Source organism: Epinephelus fuscoguttatus, linkage group LG17 (genome assembly GCF_011397635.1).
Source record: "Epinephelus fuscoguttatus linkage group LG17, E.fuscoguttatus.final_Chr_v1".
Classification (NCBI taxonomy): Eukaryota; Metazoa; Chordata; class Actinopteri; order Perciformes; family Serranidae; genus Epinephelus; species Epinephelus fuscoguttatus.
Window position 1 is genome coordinate 13,817,134 of NC_064768.1, and position 19,449 is coordinate 13,836,582.

A 19,449-nucleotide genomic window follows, 5' to 3' on the forward strand; every position below is an offset into this window, starting at 1 on the left:
TAAATAAAGCAGTTTAACATTACAAATCAGTGTTTCTCCATCGCTGTTCAGCTCTTTGCAAACAGGCTGCTAGCCCAGCACCTGCTGTGTGCTCAGCTTTTTTCCCCCTGATAACTTAAGGTGTGTTCACCTTATTTCTGATCTAGATGTCCTTTTTACAGGAGTCAAATTACCCACAGAACAAAATGGGGCCAGTGATTGAAATTAATTGGTTAGACTCACCTGGGCAGTGAAACTATCACAATTCTTATGTTATGTAAATACAAACATTTCTTCTTTTTTTTATTTACGTCTTTTCCTGAGACTCACCTGGGCGGTGAAGTTCTCAGCTGCCATGGGTGGGTCATTCTTGCTGTCACCGGCCACATTTCCACGGCGGATCTCCTTGACGGATACATTCTTGACGTTGAAGCCCACGTTGTCACCAGGGACAGCTTCAGGCAGAGACTCGTGGTGCATCTCCACAGACTTCACCTCAGTGGTCACGTTGGCGGGAGCAAAGGTGACGACCATAGTGGGCTTCAGGACACCAGTCTCAACACGGCCGACGGGGACAGTTCCAATACCTGAGAGAGTGGGAAGAAACAAGTTTCTTGTACGCTTTTCAGTACGCTTTCAGTTTCAGTGCGCCCCGGGAGAAGATTTGATGGAGTGTGACCTGCAATTGTAGGCTTGTGGGAGCTGTAGAGTACAGGCTGCAGAAATGCCTAAAGGAGTCCTTCACCCACAAAATGACCATTTGTCTATCAATTTGTCATGTCGTGTTACCTTGAATTCTTAAAGAAAACTTCTTTTTCTCATACGCCTCCAAAGAAAACAGCAAACATGTTGATTTACTGGGGACCACATTTAACAACAGCAAAACTACATTTATATTATCTAAGCATGAACTAAATGTGAAACTTAAAGGGCCAGTGTGTAAAATGGGTTGAAAACAGTGACATCAGTGGTCAAATTCTAGATTGCAGGGCTCACTCACTCACTCACCCCTCCCGTCGGGTAAATGACGGTGGCCGCGTAGGGACAAAAAGCCTTGCGCAGACAAGAGTTTTTCAGGAGTAGGTCTATCTAGCGACGAGGTGAATGTTTATTTAGAAATCTAAACCATGTTACGATATTGTAATGAATCCCTCTCGAGCAGGAGACCAGAGGAGCGTTTGGGAAAAAGGCCAGTTTATTTGAGCACTCCAAAAACTCCGGTAACACTCCAGGGGGTAAAAGACTCCGTCCCAAACTCTGACTCTTCTAGCGTAACACACACACACTCCATACACACATAGCCTACTCGTTTACAATACCTAGCGGGCACCCCCTCCCCTCTCTGCTCCACCAATCTCCAGCCCGCACACTGACTGACAGTGTAGCCTCCCAGCAAGCAATAGTCGTCATTTAAATGTATTGGCTATATTTAGCTCCGATTTAGTCTAGCTACATGTAACCCAAATCTAGCCGATTTAATTTTGAAATTGATTAAATGTAATTTTCGCCATTGCAGATGGCGTGCGGTATGATATTCAATCACGTATGGAGAGTCAACAGTAATTAAAATATGTTTATCTCCATTTTTTGGACATGGTCTCTACATAGCCGTGATTTAGTTTCTAATTAGACCATCTATTTGTAGACCACTTTTAGACAAAAGTTTTTCATTATTGTTTTTTTTATATGCAACTTAGGAAATGATTAATATCCCGTGATGTTTGGCATGTCAAAAATAAATAAAAGTGGTAGGATCATTTATTTCATATGGTCTATGTGTAGCCATTTTTTAGCCTTGTATTGGATGGCTACGTGTAATCTGCTTTTAACCCTTCCGGTGAAATTGTGTCTATAATTTCAACGGGTTGTCTATAACCCTGATTTAAACAGGCTATGTGTAAACCAAAGTTAGTCTAATATATTAAATTTATTTGAGGAGACGCTGAACACCTGCAGCACGAAACGAGCACGCCCGGCTGAACCGACACCCATTTGGATTTATTTTGTAAGTATCTGTGTTTGCATCTTATATCATGTGTATATTACTTATGCATATGACGTAATATGTGTGCAACGTATGCATAGTGTGCAGGGAGCGTGTATATTCGGTATACAGGCTTCGGTAAAACAGTTTCAGTTGGCAAGCTAGTATTGCTTAATGAGATGTGCTGTAATCATCTCTGTAATGCAGAGATAAAGGTCTCATGAAAAAAAATTGCTGGTTTGTTTTTCGCTAGTTTAGCAACAGTATCATGGTTGATAGCAGAGTAATCTAAATGGATTGGACTGGATTGGATTGGATTGGAAATATGGCAGAGCCATTGTCCGCCATCTTGCCTGCAGGTACTTTTGTATTGTGGGAAAATTAAGGCCCTTAAAAAGTCTTAATCGTGATTTTATGAGGTATTAAATTTTGTTGGTATTCAAGCTATGTCCAAAGAGTTTGACTGCAAAAGTATGCAGAGATGTATTTAATAAAAATAACGACACGGACAGTGACAGACTTCTGACACGTGAGGATAGAGCTGAAGAGGTAACGTTAAGCAGACCACACATAGCCAAGCAACAGCAGCTGCGGAGCTAACCTCAGGACGTCAGCTGGGGTTGGGCCTGTTGGCGATGTCGGATACGACATGAAACTACTCCAACGTCACTATTTTTAGAATATCTCCGGAACGCTGCATGTTATAAACTTACTTTGACAAATGTATTGTAGCAGGAGGATGCGCCGTATGATGAGCTGGGGGGTGAACTGTGCGTAAAGAGCTGAACCAATGACAATCAATGTCAAAGAAAGAAGAAAGACCTTTAGAGACCTTTAGAGAGTAAATATGTGTCAAGATGGTTATCTGAAGTTTGTTTGTTGCAAAAATCTCTCTCTCTCTCTCTCACACACACACACACACACACACACACAGCTTGAATGTAAATTAGTTGCACTAGTTACTTTTATTTTGCTGTAGCTTAGCTTGCAACATTTCTGAGGGTGATAGCTTTGGTATAGTGAAGCTACATTTAATATAGAGTAATTAGTAACAAAGCTCATCACTACACTTTCCAAGTAGCTTGCCCAAAATTGGATTTTGAGCACTCTTTTGAAACCAGCCCCTTCACAGATTTATTTAGTACATTATTGTACGTTACCGCTAGAAAGCAGGGTGTTTCAGGAACAATATTATGTGTTGTTGTTCGCTCTATAGGGGTTTTGATGAATGGTATGCATCATATGCATATTGAACAGACTGTCAGGATGTTGTACTGATGGGCGGTGTTGTTGTGGGCCGGTCTGAGCCAAATGGCAGGGCCTATTTTTTGTCCCAGTCCAGTCCAGCCCTGGCCAGCACTACCGGGAATTTCAGGGTCCGACTGTCAGCCGCTGGGCAGGGCCATGACCGACACGCGCGGGGGGCTTGAAACCCGTTCATAACTGCTTGCGGTACTAGCATTGAGTGACACACATGCTATGCTTCGGCTATAGTACAGCGGGATCCCCAACCATCGCTTATATTTATAGTTTTTTCGGTCTTAAATTCCATTCAAGGTGGCATTAAAAAGTCTTAAATTTAACTTATTGAAACCTGCAGATACCCTGAATACAGTCATTGCCATTGTCACATGACCACATGTGGGTCACAGGATATTATTGTGTCGGCAAATATAATGTTTAGGTTAAATAAATCAGCGCGTCCGCGGGGTCTTAAAAAGTATTAAAAGTTGATAAATCTCGATCTTATGAGGTATTAATTTTTTTTGGTATTTAAACCTTGTCCAACCAGTTGGACTTGCTGTGACCTAAGATATATTTTAATAAACTTTGCCTCCCGTTTAATTTAGTCTTTCAAGTTTTAGAGGTTCTACAGTAAGTTTTATCTGTTCTGGGGGAACTTTAGAGGTTCTGGAGCAGGTTTTAGAGGTTTAGAGGACGTTTACAGGGTTCTGAAGAAGGTTTTAGATGTTCTAGGGGTTTGGATGTTTAAGATGACGGAAAGACCTTTTAATTTTAATTTATTTTTCAGTTGAATTATATTTAAAGATCAAGGAAATCTGCTGTTAAAAAGACAAAGTAAAAAAATAAATAAATTACTAAATGGCAAATGCACTATCATAATGGAGTAGCCCTACTTCCCAGCTTATCTGAGTTCTGTTATATGGTTTTGTGCTCTATAGATTTAATTGCAAACTACAAATGTTTAATAAGTTAAAGTTGTGTTGCTGATTACTGCTTGAAGTGGTGATGAGGTCTTAAAATATATTGTGAAGGTTTTCAAAAAGTCTTAAAAAGGTATTGATGTTAACTTCAGCATTCCTGCATATACCCTGTAACTGTACCTATTGAAATTTGACATGGAATAGACCTGATGTGGTTAATGAATTGATTTGTTTGAATTAATGTATTGATTGATTGACAGACTGTCTGATAATAATGATGATGATGATGATGATGATGATGATGATGATGATGATAATAATGAGAATAATGTATTATTAGGCAGTCAATGTATTATTTTCAGGAATGTAATAACCTAATTATTTTATTATTGAATTGTTAGCCCACGCTGATTTAGTACATTATGTGTTTGGATGACTCATCTGTTTGTGGTTCTTAGCCTTAGTTAATTTTAATTATCAAGCACTAGATCAGACTCTTGTGTTAAAATGACCTTAAACATTAGAGATAAAACTGAATTTTGTTTGGTTATGTGATGTGTATGATTTTCTAAAGCTGGGGATGTATTGTAATTTCTTTTAGACATGACCTCATCAGAGTCCCTGCTGACGTCTCCACCACCACCACAACCAGCAAAGAAGCGCAAAGATAATGATGTTTACTTGTTTGTGACTATTTTATGTAAGATTAAGAAGTGACAGAACAAGCTAGTTGTTATGATTTTGAAATATCAACATATTAAAATTCCATATGGAAATTTGATATTTTGGTTAGCGTTCTCAATTTCAGCCCGAGACCGACCCAACACGTTGGGCCGACTAATCCTATCCTGTCCTATGCTATCCTATCCTATCCTATCCTATCCTACTATAATCCGTGGACTGGCCGTTTGTGTGTGTGTGTCCGTTTGTGTGTTCGGGTTTGTATCACACAGTGTTCCACCGATTGCCTGCAAATTTTCACCAAAACATTCTTGGGGGTGTGGCCCAGCACATAGGGTGGTTTATGTTGCATTTACATAAACACTCAATTAGTAATTTCTGATTTTATACTGATTTAAAATGCTCCTCCAGCATCATGCAACTCTATCAGATGGCAGTAGTGCACCCTGAGCTGAGTGCCTCTACCACCTGAGTGTATCTGAATGAGTGCACAGGTGAGGGTGATCTGCTAATGACACTCACACAATCACTGCAGCAGGCCTTGGAGTCACACACTCACAGCAGCAGTGGGATTAATACAAAAGTAAAAATGCCGAATAGGAAACGGCTATTGCTCTCGGGAAACCACAATGCCAAGCAAATGAAACAATCTCGCGCTAAAGAAGCTCCACAGAAGTCAAGTAAGACCGCATTACCTGCATGTGAACTGAGCAGTAATTCTCACAGAAATCGTATCTTGCCCAATTTTTACTTCACATTGGTGGTGATAAAATGTACTTGAAGTAAGACTTATAGGGTTGTTCACCGTTGGCTATCATTATGTAGTAAACCCCTATACTGTTGGGTGACTGTCAATTAAGCAGTGGGAGGGTATGTAAGAGCCAAACCCAGGCGGTGAAGGTGTGGTTGTCCAGTTGTCTAGTTGTCTGTGCACTGCATAATAAATGCCCACACAAGGGCTAAACTGATTTCTGCCTCAGCCTCCTCACTTTACATCTTTAAAGGCCGCCATTCACACTGTGCATATATTGCATATGTTTTTTATATGTATTGCATTTTCCCCTTATGTGCAATAAATAAATGTAAATTGTATAGAAATCACTGATTATACTCAGCACAAGGTAAGTTCTTTGATGCTGTTTTCGGATAAGATTCTGTTGTGGGATTACATTGTGTCTTTTTGTTGTTGCACTATTGTTTTTCTGCCATTATGTACAGTAACAGCTGCCTGGCAATAAAAGTTTTCTGACCTGATTCTGATTTTCATTCTTATGGATTTTTAATGATGCATAACAATGTCTATCATTTTATAATGATAACAACAATAATGATAAGTAGGCCATGTGTGCAATTTATTCATTTAAACATTTTCAATTTAAATGGTAAATGTGTGACTCTAATATAGGTCTGTTGTTTACAAGCATTGGGATGTTTGCTAAATGAAAACGTCTTGCAAGACTCATGTAACATGTTAATTTAATTTTTTTACTTCTATCAGCAGAAAGTAAAGAATGGATCCTAACTACTTAAGAGAATGGAGACGTAGGAGAAACGGAGTTGCTGATCTTGCAGCATCAAGTAGCAGCTCGGATGAGGAGCCGTCAGAGTGCCAGTCTGAAGGAAATATAGTTTTGGAGGGTCCGTCGGTGGCAGGAGATCTATCTGTGGAGGGTCCATCTGTGGAAGGAGCTCTATCTGGGGAGGGTCCGTCTGTGCCATGAGATCTATCTGTGGAGGGTCCGGCTTCGGAAGGAGATCTATCTGGGGAGGGTCCGTCAGTGGCAGGAGATCTATCTGTGGAGGGTCCGTCTGTCACAGGAAATCTATCTAGGGAGGGACCATCAAGTAGCTATTCAGAAAGGGATCCTGAAGAGCATGAAAGTGTGGATTCAAGTGACTCTGATCCAGAGACATTTTCCGATTCAGACGTTCACACTCCATCCTTAGCTGAGGATTTATCTGAATGGGCAACATCAACATCTCAGAGTCATGCAGCCATAAATAAACTACTTGGCATTTTGCGCACACATGGACATAGGCTGCCAAAGGACAGCAGGACACTGCTAGCAACTCCCAAAGGGGTTCAAATAAAAAACATGTGGTGGACAGTACACTTACCTTAGATTTGAGCCCAGCATTCTCCTGTACCTCTCACAACATCCATCATTTTCAGGCAGTATAGACCTTAATATCAACATAGATGGTCTGCCAGTATTCAAGTCGAGCTAAACACATTTTTGGCCAATTTTGGCAAATTTCAATGATGCTGAGCCATTTCTCGTTGCTCTGTATTATGGAAATAGCAAGCCTGTCCCTCTTCATGACTACACTCATGACATGATAACAGAACTGCAGATGCTTCAGAACAATGGGGTACTACACAATAACAGAGTGCACAAAGTAACAATACGGGCATTTATCTGTGATGCTCCAGCCAGAGCATTTCTGAAGTGCATTTCAGGGCATAATGCCTTGCATGGATGTGAGCGCTGTGTGTCAGTAGCCAAATCAGTTGAGGGAAGGGTTGTGCACTTGGGGAAAGAATCTTGTGAGAAACGCAGTGATGATAAATTCAGTCAGCTTCATTACGCTAATCATCAGAAAGAAATAACCCCACTAGCACAGCTGGCAATCCAATGCATCACACGGTTTCCTCTTGACCACATGCATTTGGTTTATCTTGGCGTGGTGAAAAGGATACTCACCTTTTGGATGCGAGGGCCAGTAATGTGCAGATTGAAAAAAAATCAAATTGAAAAAATCAGCCAGAATTTAATACAGTTGCGAGGTGCAATGCCAGTAGAGTTTGCTAGGCAGCCAAGATCGCTGACCGAATTGGATCGCTGGAAAGCAACTGAACTACGACAGTTTCTGCTGTACACTGGCCCACTTGTGCTGCAGGATGTTCTGTCTCAGGACCTTTATCATCACTTCCTGTCCTTATCAGTAGGAATGTCCATTCTCTTGGATGAAGATGACGCAAGAAGAACACACTACCTGGAATATGCTCAAAACATGTTTGAAAACTTTGTGGATTCCAGCACAGAGCTCTATGGGGAAACTTTCCCAACTTACAACATCCATTCCATTAAACACATAGCCAATGATGTGATTAACTTCAAATGCTCATTGAATCAGTTGTCCTGCTTCCCATTCAAGAACCACTTGCAAGTGATTAAAAAAATGGTCAGAAACAGCAAAAACCCAGTTGCTCAGGTCACAAAGAGATTGGCAGAAAAGGTTAATGCGCAGAAACATGTGAAGCAGTCCTGGCGCAAACCATTATCCATTTCAACAAGTGCACCAAATCACTGTTTCAGTTTGGACACTGAGGAAATTGTGTTTGTGAGGGAGAAAAGGCTACATGGAATGCTGGTTGTGGATGTTGTCGGCCCAAATGACATTAGAGAGCTGTTTGACATTCCATGCCAGTCGAAGCTGTTTAACATTGTATATGTGATGGACAGTGACCTTAAACAAGGAAAGAGGAAGCTTTTGGATGCTACTGTTGTGAAAAGAAAGGCTGTTTGTCTGCCACATGCTCAGGGATTTGCTATATTCCCCCTCCTCCATGCCGTTAAGGAATAACAAAACAAAAAAAATTTGCAAATTGCATATTTATGAATTTGATGTACAGTTATAAAGGGTGAAACATTGGTGAATGGCAGCCTCCAGCAAAGGGCCTTGAAGCAGACTGAGGTTAAATTATTTTAGGTATATACAATTTTATTTTAATTATTACCTTCTTCTGTATCTTTTGAATCAGTTAACACTACTGTCTTAATCATAGTAGATTGTCTACAATCTACTATGATTAAGACAGTAGTTTAGATTGTGTACTATTCTAACTCTTCTAAAGTACTTTTACTAAATCACTAACACTTTTTTTTCTCCTAACGTATTGGAAGAATTGTCAATAGAAGAGCAGTTCATTAACCTTTTTTTTGTCCTTTCTGCAGGCAATTATGTCTCAAAGTCTAAGGTGTGCACCAAAGAAAAAAAAATACGAAAATACGAAGACTATGTCCAAGGTATGTAGATACTCTCACCGGTCACTTCGTTAGCTACACGTGCAATACAACAGCTCTGCAATACATTCTACTTTTACAAAGCTTTTACATTTTCAGTTTTTGTTGAAATTGTCTGAAAGGTGATAATCATGCTTTGTTTATTATTGAGGTTGTAGTGGGTTGTCCCTTTAAAAGTGCTCCTAATATTTTGTCCTCCTCAATGTAGGTTATTTGATTGGACAAAGTATAAGGGACACTGTACAATATAATGCACTCTAGTACACCAGCACCACCCACTACAACATCATTAATTAACATAAATTGTAACTATCACCTTTCTCATATTGTTTAACAAAGTGAAGGGAAGTGATTGTCACAATTTAGGAAGAAGGTTGTTTCTTCCTTTTTGACTTTAAGGTGTTTGGTTATGTGATGTGTATGATTTTCTAAAGCTGGGGATGTATTGTAATTTCTCTTAGACATGACCTCATCAGAGTCCCTGCTGACGTCACCACCACCACCACCACCAGCAAAGAAGCGCAAAGGTAATGATGTTTACTTGACTGTGACTATTTTATGTAAGATTAAGAATTGACAGAACAACAGTTGTTATGAGTTTGAAATATCAGCTTATTAAAATTCCACATGGAAATATTCCAGTAGCATTAATGTCCCATTTTCTGTGCTTTTACCTTGCTAAACTGATGTTGCTCTGCCATTATACCAAGCATTTAAAAGTCATTATGAATTTGATATTACTATTTAAGAGAGAGAAATGTGTTAAGTATTACTTGTTGGTCAACATCATTGTTTATACCACACTTTCATGTATTCAATTTTAATGTATTTTCCCTCATTTTTAGTGTCTAGTTTCCCTGTGCCACCCCCAAAATTTAAAGTTGACTCCAAAATGAATCCCACCTAAATATTTTTATTTTAATGATATTTTTAATGTCAGTCTTTTACAGATGTTTGAATGTCATTCTAAGTCATTTACTGATGTTTTAATGCCATTCTTAGTCTTTAATTGATGTTGTAATTGTTATTTTTAACATCCATCTATTGTGTAGTGTTCTATATAATATGAAGAGCTCCTTTCCAAAACGCTATAAATCCATTTTAATAGTTTTCAGGAAAATGACATTTTCTACTTAGACATTTTGCAAATATTCGATTTATCCTGTTTAGATTTGAGTGTTGGCTTAGTCTGAACATGTTGAACAATGATTGTTAAATCAAACAACAATATTGTTGATTATAAATTCAAAGTTTATTTTATTTTATTTAAAAATGCTATAAATCCAATTTTTTTTCAAAACACTGAAAATCCATGGATAGTTTTTGTCTTTTTTAAAACAAGAGAACATGTAATATGATATCATGGGACTCATACTATAAATTAATATTAATGAAATAATTACAAATGCATGAAATAAATAACAGCCAAATACAATAAATAGTAACGAACTAATAGTAACATAAAATAAATGTTTTCAATTTCACGTTTCAATAATATTGTCCACCACATAAAACAAATAACTGAATGCCGGCTTATAACTGAGGAAATACGGTACATCCCACAGTAGGTATGAAAGCGCCACCGGAGGGATGAGCCTTCTTTTTTTGATGTTTTTTTGTGGTTTTCTTTGTCTAGTCAGCGTTTCCTACCCCCAGATGTACGTCTGGGGGTAGGAATGTTGTCATATAACCTAAAAATATACATGATGAATTCACATTTTCAGGACAGTTTACCATAATTAAAATTTGCGCTAGAATAAAACACAAAACTTTTGTGCATAGTATAGTAATAATAAAATAAACCATTGAAATCTTTTACTACATACAGCACCAACAATGCAAGACTCCACCATGTCTACACCACCAAGTAAGACTTAATGTAGACAATCTGTTTAAATAATTGAAGTTGTCATGATGTTATGCAACAGTATTTCAATGAATTTTCGCTTTTAGGCACTCAAGAAACCCCCGACCTCCATCTTCTACCAAAGGATGAAACCCCAGACCTCTATTTTTCCCCAAATCAATCTGAGCAAAGTAAATTTACATTATAGAATTTCATCTTTTGCCTTTATCTTCATTGTGTTTATTGCAATACAATGCTGAGCTTAAAATATTTGGCTCTTTTTTATTTTATAGGCACTCTATTGTCTGTGGATGATGCCTGCGGTGAGGAGACGCCCAAGAGTGAGATGTGCTTTGATGCTATCACATAAAACATGTTTTCAGTTATTTCACCTTTTTTGTTAAGTACATAACTCCACATGTGTTCATTCATAGTTTTGATGCTTTCAGTGAGAATCTACAATGTAAATAGTCATGAAAATAAAGAAAACGCATTGAATGAGAAGGTGTGTCCAAACTTTTGGCCTGTACTGTAGCTTAATAGCTTTCATATTGATTTAAAATATTCCATATTCCATAATACTTTATTTAATTACAGCTTCGAAGTCTAAGCACCAGGGAATAACAAGTCCACAAGGTAAGAATGGACATGATTGATGATGATAATAATAATAATAATAATAATAATAATAATAATGATACATTTTATTTGTAACGCACTTTACATTTAAAAAATCTCAAAGTGCTACAGGGTTTAAAAACAGATAAAAAACAAACAACAAAATTGCTACAGATTGAAAATAGTTGATAATGATAAAAGAACGACAACAAGCAACAAGGTGGATGTATTCTTTCTTACAGCCACTTGGATTCGTATCACGAGTAGAATTCAACAAGGTAAAAATAGACAATTTTGAGATTTGGGATGGGGATTTAATATTGTGATTCTTAATTGTTTAATTGTGATTTATAGGTTTAATATTGGGATTGTCAATGTATTCTTTCTTGCAGCCACTGGGATTCATAACCTGAGCAGAACTCCAAAAAGGTAAAAATAGACAATTTTGAGATTTGGGATGTGGATTTAATATTATGATCAGGGGTGATAATCCCGGGGGCAGGGACATGACTCCCCCTTCAGTAAAGCTGTCCCCCCCTAGAATAATTTGAGACACAATTAATAATTTTTGAACAATGCAGTAGTATTTATTGAAAGCACAATGTAAGCAGTGCTCATTATAATCGCGCAATAATGTGCTATTTAAATCTTAAAAGATTTAGTCCCACCCCTCTCATTCCCAGTAGTGGTACATCCCACATTGTTTCCAACGGGCGGAGCTGCTTGGCAGCAGTAGCCGTGTGGCTGGAACCGCTGCCCACATCGCACATCACAGAGTAAGATGTTCACTCACACAGACACAGTTTAACTTACACAAGTTACAACACATCCCATTTACTGTTACAACAAGCCCCAGGCCCAGGCTGATAATATAAACTGTCTGCAACATTTCTCCTGCATTGTTCAAAAGCCTACTCAATTACGAGTGCTGCTAAGCTAAAAGCTAATGATTAAGCTCAGAGTTTAGTGATAGTCAGAGAGGACAAGAGAGAAAGAAGAGGGAGAGGACAGGACAAGAGCAGTCAGTGGCGGAGCGGCTCGTAGCTAATGGGTACCTGTCTATAGGCTCTCCACCTGTCTATATAGGCTACCTGTCTGTAGGCTCTCCACCTGTCAGTGAGACAAACATGAAAGACATGCAGTCTAACGGACGAGGAGCGGTCATTACACGCGACTATTACGCACGGTTGTGAGGTGCGCAGCAGCAGATCTCACAGCACACTGTTTATAAACCAGTTTACCTGTTTAATTGCAGGAAATGTTTAGTTTTAGTTTAGTTAGTATAGACATTGACTCTGCCTGTTGGAGAGATAGAGAGAAGATTAAAGCGTCAAATTGCGGTAAAAGATGCTGTATAAAAGACAGGCTACAACTTTTTTTCCGTGTCCCCCCCTGGAATTATTCTTTAAAATTTTACTGAAATGGGATTTTCGCCCCTGATTATGATTCTTAAAATATTTAATATTGCAGTTGTTAATGTAATTTCTTTACAGACACTGCGCCTTGTCGAACCTCAAGCAGAACTCCACAAGGTAAGAATGGACCTGATGTTAAAGATTTCGGATGTTGATTGAATATTTGAAATAATATGTTGAATATTGCAATTATTAGTTTTCACCTACTGGGACTTGTAAAACCAGCACTACTCTACAACGTAAGAGTAGACAAGTTTGAGATTTTGGATGGAGATTGAATCTTGTGAGTGTGTAGTTATGTTTAATAGTGGGTTTTTTTTATGTTCTTTTTTTTTTTTTTTTTTTAACAGCTACTGGGACTCGTCGAACCTCAAGCAGAACTCCTCAAGGTAAGAATGGACCTGATGTTTAAGATTTTGGATGTTGATTGAATATTGTAATTAAGATGTTTAATATTGCACTTATTATTTTACAGCCACTGGGACTCAGAACCAGAGCAGAACTCCACAAGGTAAATATAGACAAGTTTGAGATTTTGGATGGGGATTTAATATTGTGATTCTTAATGTTTAATATTGCAGTTGTTAATGTTATTTCTTTACAGACACTGGGACTCGTCGAACCTCAAGCAGAATGCCACATGGTAAGAATGTACACACATTATGCCTGAGATTAAAGATGAGTGAATATTTTTTTAATAACTTCATATTTCCTTACAGCCACTAGGAATATGTGCTACATGAGGAGAACCCCAAAAGTTATGAAAAACAAAGGATAATTTGAAAAGAAAAAATTAAAATCAGTAATAAAAGGCAATTTGTATTGATCTCAAATTAAAGAACCATGCATTTTAAGAGTGCATAATAATATTTGATATTTACCGTTTCATTTCAGGGAGGCCAGACAAATTTCCAATGTCAGAAAAAAGTAAGTTATGAATTGATTGTAAATACATTTTTTTAATATTTCAGCCAGATTGTGTGTTAGGTGGATTTGGACAGGCAAAATTTACTCTTTTTTTATGTATTTAATATGGGTTTATTAACAGTGCACATGTTTGGATTTAGAATTTCAAAGGAAAGTGATTACACTGCTCCTGGAAATCTCAGAGGGCCTGAGAAGGGTTGCCCGAGATGTGGAACCATCTGATGCTTTCAACTTAACGACGTTGACCTCTGTGGAGGATTTTGATGAGCTCGAAACTAATCTGAAGATGAGGGAGAACCGGGCAGCAATAGTAAGCAACCACCCACCTACACCCATCCATAGCCACACACACGCTAGATCACATTATGTCACACATGCTTGCATAAATCATAAAAAATAAATAACAAATGGACGCAACAGATTTAGCAGAAAGCTAATTTACATCTGTAGTCCTACATAAAACAAAATACACACCACTTCATAAAACTTACATACATACACAACATCTAATGCACACGCAACATAACACCACATAATGAGTACAAGTACCAGCATAATACCATACACCAGACACGTGTGAGCTGTGCACGCTGTGCGGCACACAATGCCACATATTACAACATATTACATAGATATGCAGTGTTTCCTCTAGGATTTTTTTCAGCAGTGGGGGTGGCGGGGGGAGGGAGTGAGAGACATCCCTCCATCCATACTTATTGACTTATTCATACTTCAAAAACAGCATCAATAAGTGATTAACATAGGGGGGATCAAAATAAAATAAATAAATTAAAGTCCATGTAAAGCAGCAAAAAATGTCTGTTATAAGTTTGTCACATCACAGAAATATGTGTCAGTAATCACTGAGCCAAATTTGAAAGATTAAAAAAATCGCTAAGTATATAAAATTAGCTCACAAAATAATGGAAAAACAAGCACTTCTCTCTGCTGTGAAATGCTGGGGGTGTGTCCGGAGGGGTATGTCTGCAGCCTCTTGTCTTATGACTCCAGGCTGCAGCCATTCAGTCCACGCCCACTCGCAGGAGGGAAGCCGCCTCCGTGTACTATACAAGGACGTAACCCCGCACCTGCAGCCGGCAGAACGGGAGGATGCCAGGGAGGGAGAGTGTCGGTTCAGCTCCACTGACTGAAAATATTTTTTCCAGCGGATGTCTTAGTTACAACATGATTGAGCTAACTGGAGTAGTTTCATGTCGTATCCGACAACGGGAGGCTTTTAACAGATGACGTCCTGATGTTAGCTTTGCTGCTGCTGTTAGCTGTCCCTGTCAGCTGCAGCCACTGATGCTTTCTAGACATCGTGATTTCTCAAAACTGAATAAATATCACACACACAGCAACACAAAACTGCTTTGCTAAGCTCAATCATGTTGTAACTAAGACATCCGCTGGAAAAAATCTTTTTTTCATGGACCGAGTTATTACAGACACCGCTAACGGGGCTAACAGCTAACGGTTAGCCCAGCTAATCTACGATAATGTGCACACAGAAATAGTAATGTTTGTTCAATCATTGTGTTTATAGACTTTACAAACATCAGATTAGTCTAAACGGTGATATAGTGATGTGATAAATGTGAGATATATATATAGTTAAACTCTGCTGGTTTTCTACCCAAAAGTATTTGTATACAACGAGGCGATTCCCTCTATTTATACTCAAAGAGATGCATCTATCACGCTTCTTCTTCTTCTTCTTCGGAGCGCAAACAACTTCCAGGTGCATACCGCCACCTACTGTACAAGAGTGTGTATTTATACTGCTACAGCCTCAGCGGGCGTGTTTGTAGCAGGGATAGCTCCGTTACGTAACACGGCTATGATTTAAGGCCCGCCCACTAAATCCAGAACACAGAAACCTAGAAACACAGTTTGTGAAGCCGAGCTCCACAATTTAATTGTAAATGGTTGAAAGGCTTTTTACACATTTTGAGGAATACTTTTATGACCTATATGTGTTTAGAAGAAAATAGCAGAATTTGTTTTACACGGACTTTAAATAAAAATCAACCAGCCACCCTCCTCCCCTGACAAGTCCCTTCATAAGTTAAGAACAGTCCCTTCAGTGCGGTGAGGTTTGTGGACCGTTACCTGCCACAGAGAGAGAAATGTGAACGGCTCGTTTCTCCTCTGACACGCCACATACTGTGTGCCGCCATGGCTCGGCTGTTCAGGTACTGTGCAGTCATGACAACAAGTTATTCACCTGGAGCCGGACTTCTCCGTCGCCGGTAAGCCGTTCATCATGCGCCGCTGTATTTGACAGGAATACATCCTGTCCGTGTCTGTGACCCCCGTTCAACCCACAACCGGCGGGATTCGCCATTTCGTTTCTGCTGCTGGCTGAAATCTGTACTCGCAGAGCGTACTGAATGATTTATTTTGCCCGCACAAAACTATTTTTAGTCACGAGTGCGGTGACGGACGGAGTAAAATATCGCCACGCTGCTGACACTTTACTCCGTCCGTCGCTGCACGCTGTTTGATTGTGTTATCAAAACACGCCGCTATCATTCGGCCTTGCTTTTCACTTATTCCACCGGATACCGAATTTGTGGTTTTTTGCAATATTCGGCCGAACGGTGCATCCCTAAATAGGAGCCTTCCCCCACTCCCCACTCCCCTCACCGCTGCTCTCCTCACTACACTGGCTGCTGCGCTGTACAAGTGCACAGATGTCTCAGAGCGGGGGTGGTGCATTTGCAAAATAAATGTTTTGAAGGAGCAGCTGCGGTGGCAATAATTTAGCAGCAGTGTGTCGCTGCTGCTAAATGAATGCAGCGGAAACACTGGATATGCCTGTCTTACAACTGCTCAACAGCCTGATGCATTGTTTTCTTATTCAGGTGTCCCAGCTATGCAGAATTGGCGGCAAAACTGTCAAGGATGGCACGAAGAGGATGCTGGACAGGTAAAACCTTATTAATCCACTAAAATTTTATTTTGACCTTACACAAACCTAAACACAACTTTTTTTTACTTTGATATGTTATGATTTAAGAAAAAATAAAATTTAAACATACTGTATGTGCCAGCCCAATGGTAAAGCTGGAATTTAGATACTAATATGAAATTATACAACCTAAGGAGGAACGTCATCACACATTTGCATCAAGGTAGAGCATGCGCACAGCCTCAACCAGGAAGAGCCGATAGGAATGAGTGTTATGCAAAGTGCATGCCTTTTGAAATAACATTTGACATAAAATACCCCTCTTGTTCGGAATTAAATTTCTTTCCGAATGGGCTGTATTCGATCTGAATCTTCAGAATGACATGTATACATAAAGCATTGATATTTGGTTAAGGAATTCATTCCAATTATTTGTGTCCATGTAAACATAGATATTGTTTACATATTTCTCTCATTCACAAAATATTCAAGATACCAAGTCAGTTCAAGTTGTCTCTGATGCAATTTGTGCAGTTTGCTCACTTTCTTGCGTTAAACGTCTGCACTCTATCTGTACACAATCAGTGTTAAATGTTGTCACAATGCAAATCTTTAAAACAAATTTTTGGAGCACTCCAAGTTGATCAACTGGTAGAGCGCTTATCACTTGTGGAGTCTACAGTTCTCACTGCAGTGACCCGGGTTAGAGTCTGACCATGGGTCCTTTGCTGCATGTCATCCCCCTCTCTCCCCTCTCGTAACTGTCCGCACTTAAAGTCTCAACAGCCAGACCTATCTCCACTGCGCTAAAGATGGGTCTGGCTACATTCTAATTTTGGCATAGAGGACTGAATTTCCGGCTAGTATGGATGTCTTTAAAACAATCACAATTGTCTTGAACGGCGCCAGGAAAGGACGGTGGCCTTTCAAAATAATGCCAGGCTAAATCCCTATAACAGTTAACGCCACAAAACAATGATAAATGTATGTCGACTATGATATATGATTTTTAATGATTAAAAATAAACTAACAATTGTCAGCGTGTATGTTTCTAGCTCAGAGGCTACTGTTTCATGTAGCAACGTGGACTTTGAAAAGTGGAAGGGAGGAGAATGCTGCGTGAATGACTTGCCAATCAGCAGGCTTATGCCCGCAGTCCACATAATGCCAGCCAGAGTACTCTGTGCTGTGCTGTCTAATTAAAACACAAATACCCGAGGCGTTGGTGGCTTAGTGGTAGAGCAGGTGCCCCATGTACAAGGCTGTTGCCGCAGCGGCCCGGGTTCGAATCCAACCTGTGGCCCTTTGCTGCATGTCATCCCCCCTCTCTCTCCCCCTTCATGCTTACCTGTCCTGTCCAATAAAGGCAAAATGGCCAAAAAAATATCTTCAAAACAAAACACAAATACCCAAAAATATCATTTAAAAAATAATTTTTACCTGTCATTTTGAAATTTACCTCTCTGTCCACAGTGAAATATCCCAACTTTTTCTCTGTTACAGGCTTTTGAAAAACTCCCTCATGGCCAAATTCAATATGAGGTGGTGGTCATCTGGAGAAAATGGCCTTTGAAAAAACTGAACTCTTCTCTGTCATTATCGGTATGTTGGGTTTTGCTGACACAAATACTCAATCACAAGTGTTTTGATTCCCTGTCACAACTGTAATTTGCTTTTCTTATCAAATTCTTTCTGACTTGACAGATGCTGTGATGATGAACTTCAAGTCCACCACAGAGGTGGAAATCAAGAATGCAATCGCTGAACACCTGAAGCAGGCGCCAGGGAGAGCTGGGGGGGGTGGTTACAAAGAATATTAGTTAATTTTTTATTAGTTCAGTTAAAATAATAATATAGCTGCAAGTGGCAACGAAGGGTTTTAACCCAATTACTGTTCATATCATTGCTTCCCAAACAATGGAAGTTGTGAGTGGCCATTTTTCTTCACTGCTTTTGCGTCACCTTTTTGGTTATTTTATTTATTTTAAGTAATGTCATTTACAGTGTTCTTTATTTTCCCTTAATTTTTTTATTGTGTGTAGTTGTCTCAGTGTATTTATATCTATATATTTTATCTTATTTTTGTTAAATTAAAATGTGGTATTTATGTTAATAAATGTTTTACATTTGATCTGTTTCAATTGAATTATTAACAGAGTATTTGAACCTAAGGAACCCTTAAGACATTTTTCTGCAATATGTTAGACTTATGCATGTAGTTGTTAAATTTTCACTGGTAGCCCAAATTCAGGTTTGATTTAGCCTAGACATAATTTTGACATCTATTAGTCATATACCTGTAGTCGTTAATTAGACGTATAATTGTTGACGTCTGTACTTTGGCTATGGTTAGACGTCTACCAAATTTTCACTGACAGCCCAAATTCAGCCATGATTTAGCCTAGACGTCAGGTCTTCATGTAGACGGCTATTAGACGTTTTTTAAACCAAAAAATGCTTGCTGGGCTGTAAACAGAGCTCAGCTGTTTATTTAGCCTAGCAATATCTCCGGACTATAGTAGCTGCAATGGACGACTTTAAACGCAATTTTGAAGAGTTTCTTGTAGCGGACACAGACCCAGAGCCATACCTGTTTGAGCCGGAGCATACAGATGAGGAACTTAGATGCTGAGCACTATCATTTTGCTGCACAGAATGGGATTCAGTGCTACTGCTACCATCGTTGGGGAGAAAAGCGCCGCAGAGAGTGCATCACAAGGAGTGAGGTTGCGTCTTCTTTTCCTCGCAGATGACGGTTCGGGTTCATTCTCTCCTGTTGGTGGTAAGTGTGGTCCATTCGCAAACTTTATAACTAAAAAAACCTTTCACTACTCTCTACTGACGAACTACTAACACTCTCTGCTGTTTCCTCCTTCTTCCTTCCTTCCGCT

General features: G+C 39.2%; 1 protein-coding gene across 1 annotated transcript in view; it reads right to left on the reverse strand.

Moving 5' to 3' along the window:
• The window catches only part of LOC125905119 (elongation factor 1-alpha-like), a 44,845-nt gene that overhangs the window by 15,418 nt on the left and 9,978 nt on the right, over positions 1 to 19,449 (reverse strand). Inside the window, exon 6 of the mRNA XM_049602992.1 lies at positions 310 to 566. Coding sequence (XP_049458949.1) covers positions 310 to 566 — 257 coding nt within the window. The remainder of the gene's footprint in view (positions 1 to 309; positions 567 to 19,449) is intronic.